The following is a 7,191-nucleotide window of genomic DNA, read 5'->3' as shown; positions in this document are numbered from 1 at the left end:
CCATCCATCCACCTATCCACCCACCCACTCACCCACCTATCCACCTACCCGCTCACCCATCCATCCACCTATCCACCCACCCACTCACCCACCTACCCACTCACTCACCCATCCATCCACCTATCCACCCACCCACTCACCCACCCATGCATCTAAACCCTCCCTTTCTCCTTACTCTTTCCCTGCTTTTCCTCACTCATGCATCTAACAGAGAATTGGTATTGTACTAAATGCTAGAGACTTAATTTTTTTTAAAAATTACATTGACTGATTGCTTGATTGTGTATGTGTGTAGGCATGTGCACGCCACAGCACACATGCGGCAATCAGAGACTAAATTTTGGTTGTTGTTTCTGTCATTCCATCTGAACCATGTCCTAGCACCTAGTCATTGCTGGAAAGTGTCTTGTGTCACCCGAGCTGGCCTCAAGCTGGCCGTGCAGCCAAGGATGACCTTTAGCTCTGGCTCTTCCTGTCTCTGCCTGCATACTAGGATTACACCACACCCAACTTAACGCTGGGGATTTAGTACTGAGCAGACAGAAATGGTCTCTGCCCTCGCAGGAACACCTGGGCGACAGTTGGGCGTGGTGGTGCACGCCTTTAATCCCAAACTCTTGGGAGACAGAGGGAGGCAGATCTCTGAGTTTCAACTTCAGCCTGGACTACAGAGTGAGTTCCAAGGCAGCCAGGGCTATACAGGGAAACCCTTTCCCCCAAAACAAACAAAACAAAACAAGCAAACAAAAGATATTTTGGGGCACTAGAGAGATGACTCAGTATTTAAGAGCACTGGCTGCTTCTCTAGAGGACCCAGGCTTGATTCCCAGTGCCTCATGGCAGCTCATAGCTGTCTGCAGCTCTGGTTCCAGGGGATATGCATATGTCTATAGGCAAAATGGTCATATTCATAAAATAAAATAAATAAAGCTTAAAATGTTCTGGGCAACAATTGCAGTGATTGGAAGATGTTGGTGGGGCCTGGTAAGGGACAGGCATGCGCTCCTGTATTATTATGGTAAATTACTCAGAAGATGTCCAACCATCCATCCGTTGGTCCATCTGTCCATCCATATTCTATCTATCCATAGAATAGCCCAGGCTAGTTTGACCCTAAATTACCTTCACCCCAGTGCTGGGATTACAGGTGTTCATCAACACTGCAGTCACTTTATTCTATTCTTTATTTAGGAGCTGGGGGTGGAACTCCAGGCCTGGGCGTGCTGAACAAGCTCTCTGCCACAGAGCTATAGTCCCAGTCCCCACTTTATCCAGGTGATTCTGCGACATTTAACACATTCCCAACGCTATGCAGAGCTCTCCACTCTCCAGTGCCAGCACTTACTCCGTGCCCACGAATGCCCTGTTCCTCCTGCCCAAACTTAGTAACCACAGTCTCTGCCCCTACAGATTTGCATGTCTGACTAGGTCATGTAAATGGGATGATTTATTATGTATGCTTTTATGCCTGGCTCCTTTCTCTTAGCACAGTTTGCGTTGGGGGCCTGTGTCATTACCGTACTCCATCTTACAGCTTCATAGTGTAGTGGATATACTACTTTCTGTTTCATTTACTGATGGACATTTGTGGTCCCTCCCCCGCTACTACCACCACCACTCTCCCCCACACCCCCTCTTTTCGAGACAGGGTCTTTTATGTAGTCATGGCTGTCCGGAGTTCACTACACAGACCAGGCTGTGGTTCCACGTTTGACACTTGTGAATAGAGCAGCTGTAAACTTCAAGAACAGTTTTCTTTCTTTTCTTTTTCCTTTGTGTGTGTGTGTGTGTGTGTGTGTGTGTGTACAGGTGCTCACATGTGAGTACCTGTGTGTGGAGGTCAGGGAACAAACTCAGGTGTTATTCCTCAGGTAGCACTCACTTTTAAAATCTTTAAATATTATATTTGGTGTGTGTGTATGTGCGTGTGGGTGGGAGCGGGGGTGCATGCATGCCACAGTGCACATGTGTAGGTCAGAGAGCCATTTGTTGAAGTTTTCTCCTTACATAGTGTGGATTCTAGGGATTGAATTCAGCTCTTCACATGAGTCCTGAGGACAAGCACTTTACCAATTGAATGATCTCCCTGGCCCTTTTTGTGTTTGTTTGGTTTGATTTTTCTATGCTTAAAATCAGGCTTAGTGTCGCACATCTGCAATCTGAAATAGTGAGTTCAAGGCCAGCCTGGGCTACATGAGACCTTGTTTCAAAAAGCCTACAGAGCAGGGAGTTTGAAGCTACAGAAGAGGCTTAAAGTGGGTGTGGTGGCACACAGGACAGCCTGGGTTACATAGCAAGACTTTGTCTCAAAAGCATGGAGGGAGGGGTCTCTTTTAAGTGCTGGGCTATGTAACTAAGGGAGCCAATGTAGGCATTTGGATAAGAGCGGGTCATCATCAAAGCTGGGTGGGAAGGCTGGAGGCTAGATTCTAGGGTTAAGACCCCTAGTGGGGAGCCAGCTTCCCTTCCTCATCTAGGCATCGAGTCTGTGACCTCCACCTGAGACTGGGGTACTCCTAACTTGATGGCCGTGGCTTTCATATGCCTTCTCCTCTAGGCTCACCCACCATGACCAAATTGACTGCTCAGGTCAAAGGCTCTCTCAACATCACCACTCCAGGAATACAGATATGGAGGATCGAGGTGAGTCTTGTCTGGAGGGGAGTTCAGGGATTCAGGGGGGTGGAGGAAGCCTGACATTGCCCAGTCTCCTCCAGCCAGGTCCTGCACACTGCAGGGAGCTGCTGGTGCCACCCCTGCCACCCCGTCCTCGCTTCTCCATCTCTCCCTCATCTGCCTTTTCCTTCTTCCACTCCTTGTCCCCATTAGCCCTATCCTTCTCCGCTGTTTCCTCCCCTTGTCCCTTTCCAAGAAGGGTCATCCACTGGCCTAAGACTTACCAAGATTTTCCCAACCTTTCATTTCTGGGCACTGAGTTTTTTGATTTGGGGTATCTTGTGGTGATAGCTAAGCAACATCCAAACCTTGTTGGGCCCTGCATCCTTAACTCCCATCCTCCTACACATCTTCTGGTCAGCCTCCTTACCTGGTGGTTCTGGTAGCTCCTATGACCTCTTTCTAGCCTGGATCAGGTCACTCCTGCTTGGGGATGGTGTCCTGTTCCTAGGAGGCTACTGTATTGATCTCAAACTTAGTGCAACCACATGACTGGCACAACACACAACAGCCGAGAATGACTAGACCAGGCAGTCCTGTAGCTTTGGTCTCCTGGGTAGGCAGGACTACACGTTTGCCACCATGTCTACTGTGACCTTTCTCTCTCCAGGCTATGCAGATGGTACCTGTTTCTTCCAGCACCTTTGGAAGCTTCTTCGATGGTGACTGCTATGTAGTCCTGGCTGTAAGTGGGTCAGGCCAGAGGGGGCTGAGCAGAGAGCAAAGTCTACTGGGTATTAGGGTAGAAACTAGAGGCTAGGGGCTGTGCTGAGGGGTGGTCTGGCTTCAGCAACCAGTTTAAGTGGAGATGGCTTGTTCTTTCCTGGCTGCCTAGACCCAAATCACACAGATCAGATCTTACTGGTCTCTGATAGCCCACACCCATCAATCCACGTGAGTTATTTTCAAGATGAGAACAAGATCCAGAGAAGGGAGGGCCACGTCGTGTTTTCTACCAGTAGAGTCGGTGACTGAGCTGGGCCACAACTCAGGGCTTCTGATAACAGGCCAGAGGCCTCCTTGGGTCCAAGTACGTGGGAGGCCATGCAGAATGGGACAGGGAGCTGTGGGACCCCAGGTCTCACCACACAGATGCCCCCTCCCCCAGATCCACAAGACCAGCAGCACCCTGACCTACGATATCCACTACTGGATCGGCCAGAACTCATCCCAGGATGAGCAGGGGGCAGCTGCCATCTACACGACACAGATGGATGACTACCTCAAGGGCCGGGCTATCCAGCACCGTGAGGTCCAAGGCAACGAGAGCGAGACTTTCCGCAGCTACTTCAAGCAAGGCCTTGTGTAGGGAGGGGTGCGGTGGGGCTGGGGAGGCTCCCAAGATTGGTCACCGAGGTGGGGATTAGGACATGGGGGCTGGGCTGAAGAGAAGGGGACACTGAGACTCTGGGCAGTGGGAGGTGACCCGGGCTAGGAAGAAAGCCTTGATGAAGCTCTGGAGGTTGTGGGAAGCTCCTGCGGCCTTTGCTGATTTTTCTCCACCTTTCCATTCCTCACCTTTATTTCTGCTGTTGCCCTCACCCGGGCCCTGTCCCTCTGAGTCTGCTTTCACTTGTTTTATCCCTTGGGCTCTTCTAAGATCCCAGGACTATGGCCGATGAATTCATTGCCTGAGCACCCCCCAAACTCCGCCCCTCAGGCTATCACACCAAACCCCACTCTCTCAGGCCAACTCGCAGGTGGCTGCTTCCTCTTCTCTAAACAGGCCTTTCACTAACAACTCTAGAAAAGTCTGAAGTTCTGTCTGGCTGCCTTTCCTCATGGAAACACCTGCTTCTCTAGAGCTGAGTTGTCTTTTTGTTGTAGGAGGCCAAAGCTCGATAGCCTCTGGGCATTCGAGTGGCCCCTCTCCCTTCTTCCTCCTCAGTGCCCTGTGTCTGGGGCCCTGGCCTTATTCCAGTTTTCTTCTCTCCAGACCTCAACACGATTGATTACCATTGCAGACCCTTCTGCAGGGCGGGGAGCTAAGGCGAGGGGCAGGAAGACATACATTGCAGGGTCAGGTGCTTGCTCCAGGCTAACGACACTGATGAGGAGTGTAACTTTGATGTTTGAACCTTACGTATTTCCTTTGCCTCAGCCTGTCCCAGTTGGGGCCTCAGAGGGGTGCAGGCAGCTCAGGACCTTGGCATATCTCCTGACTCAATACCCTTTCTTTCCTTTCTTTCTCTCTCAGGATCCAGAAAGGGGGAGTGGCTTCTGGCATGAAGCACGTGGAAACGAATTCCAGCGACGTCCAGCGGCTGTTGCACGTCAAGGGCAAGAGGAATGTGCTGGCTGGAGAGGTGGGCAGGCCCAGCCAGGACACTGGCTGGCAACTGAGCAGGGCTGAGTGAAGTGAGGGTGGCCAGAGGTAAAAGGCTCGCAGTGGGCGCTGGACCTCCCTGTACCCTCTAGGTGGAGATGTCCTGGAAGAGCTTCAACAGAGGGGATGTCTTCTTGCTGGACCTCGGGAAACTCATCATCCAGTGGAATGGACCAGACAGCAACCGCATGGAGAGACTTCGGGTAACCCTGACAGGCACCTCATCTCTGTAATGCAGCAGGCCTCACCTGTTTTAGCAGCCTCGGCAGCACTCCCCCCCCCCTGGCTTCCCCACCCTACCCTATGAAAGTAGACAGAGAGGCAATGCTGCTGTGTGACTGTGTTAGGCTAATGACTAACTTAAGATTTACGGCACGGGTGACCCCATCAGGTCCCACAGCAGGCAAGAGACAGACAGATATGCCATGAGGAGAGAGCTTGGGTATGGAGAGTTTATTTAGTGGGTATTGGGAAGATATGGGAAGGCAGGGGGTATGGAGGGGAGAGAGAAATTGAGAGGGGGGGGGAAGGGGGGAGGAGAAAGGGAGGGAGCTGATGCCTCTTCAGAAGGACAGAGAGAGAGAAAGGAAGAGAGGCAAAATCACCTTGCTTTAGAAGGAAGGGGGAGATTGGGAGCGGGCAGAGTGTGTCTCTTAAAGGGACAGGGCACCCAGGTGACTGGGCAGGCCAGCATAACTATAATTACAATACTAGCCCTTAAGGTGGAATAGGTCCCTGGAGTGTGGCAGACCCCATGTTCAGCCTTGGGTATTCAGGGATGGATGAAGTGGCCTTGCTCTGCCTGGAAACTGGCCATCCTGTCAAGAAGCCAGAAAGGAAAGGGAGAACCAGAGAAATGATTACTGCAGGAGTGGTACTAGGGAAGCTTTGGGGACCAGATGGAGCTACAGCAAAGGCCCTGGGTCGGTAGGGAGCCCTTCAGGCCAGTGGGAATATGATGAGCCGCCAGCAGGTCTCACAGACAGGATGTGTGGCCAGCAGGCTGGGAAAAAGGGTTAGGTCTTTTGGTTGGGATACCCAGTTAATAGAGCTTATCTGATTTCTGAGTAGAAATGGGCTGGGGAGAGGAGCAGCTGGAATCTGGGCTTCACTTTGTACAGGATGAGGACCCCAAAGCCTTGTGCTTGAAAACAGTAGGAACAGTGGCGGGCCAAGTCCTGAGATGGGGAAGATCTTAGGGAGACACAGAGGGCCCTTTTGGCTATCTGAAGAGGGGTTGTCCTAGGAGGAGGGCCAAGAGCTAGGCCAGAGACAGAAGCATGAGAATGACTATCCCGGAGGGCCTAGGAACTCCAGAGCGCCTGTGAAAGGAAGGGCTTTGGGCTAAAGAAGAGCACACTACAGTGTGCAGGCACCCAGGGGCCTATGTGTGTATATGCATGCTTGTGTGAGCGTTCATGGAACTGAGCTGTGAGTGTGTGAATGTGTTATATAGGTATGTACATGTGAATTTGCGTGTGTACTGTGAGCATGGGTGATTTGGGGAGACTGAATATAGTACTAACATCTTTGAGGGTCAGCTTTTGTACAAAACCATGAAAGGAAACCACAGATTCCCAACAATGTCAAAACTAAAGGTCTAGCTTCCCTATCCCGCTCCCCCAGACGCCTTGTCCATTTCTATGAGGAAATCTACTTTCCCAGGGCTTCCTACTGTTTCCTCACACACCTGAAAAGCCTTGTCTCCACCCCTTGTAAATCTGCAAGGTGGGGTGAGATTTGCCCTGCAAAGTCCAGGGTGGTGAACAGTACTGCCCTGTCTGCTGCTGCTGACCTTCAAAGATCATCTGTGACCTTCCTGCAGGGCATGACCTTGGCCAAAGAGATCCGAGACCAGGAACGGGGTGGACGCACCTACGTGGGTGTGGTGGAAGGGGAGAAGGAAGGGGACTCCCCGGAGCTGATGGCAATTATGAACCACGTGCTGGGCCAGCGCAAGGAACTGAAGGCAGCAATTCCTGACACAGTGGTGGAGTCGGCAGCCAAGGCCGCACTCAAGCTGTACCAGTGAGTTCTGGGCCAGGCCTTCCTGAGTGCGGGGTCTTCCTGAGTGCGGGGTCTTCCTGGGTGCGGGGTCTTCCTGAGTGCCGGGCCTTCCTGGGTGCGGGGTCTTCCTGGGTGCGGGGTCTTCCTGAGTGCGGGGTCTTCCTGGGTGCGGGGTCTTCCTG

The 7,191-nt window shown here is 51.9% G+C and overlaps 1 protein-coding gene across 1 annotated transcript in view; it reads left to right on the top strand.

Moving 5' to 3' along the window:
• The first annotated feature begins 2,568 nt into the window (after positions 1-2,568).
• Positions 2,569-7,191, top strand: part of Vil1 (villin 1) — a 22,001-nt gene continuing 17,378 nt past the window's right edge. The window contains exons 1-6 of the mRNA XM_026786390.1: positions 2,569-2,643; positions 3,287-3,361; positions 3,785-3,981; positions 4,874-4,982; positions 5,095-5,205; positions 6,828-7,030. Of these exons, the coding sequence (XP_026642191.1) occupies positions 2,569-2,643; positions 3,287-3,361; positions 3,785-3,981; positions 4,874-4,982; positions 5,095-5,205; positions 6,828-7,030 (770 nt within the window). The remainder of the gene's footprint in view (positions 2,644-3,286; positions 3,362-3,784; positions 3,982-4,873; positions 4,983-5,094; positions 5,206-6,827; positions 7,031-7,191) is intronic.

Source organism: Microtus ochrogaster, linkage group LG4 (genome assembly GCF_000317375.1).
Source record: "Microtus ochrogaster isolate Prairie Vole_2 linkage group LG4, MicOch1.0, whole genome shotgun sequence".
Classification (NCBI taxonomy): Eukaryota; Metazoa; Chordata; class Mammalia; order Rodentia; family Cricetidae; genus Microtus; species Microtus ochrogaster.
Note: the sequence above shows the minus strand (reverse complement) of the source record. Positions and strands in the feature narration are given on the sequence as shown.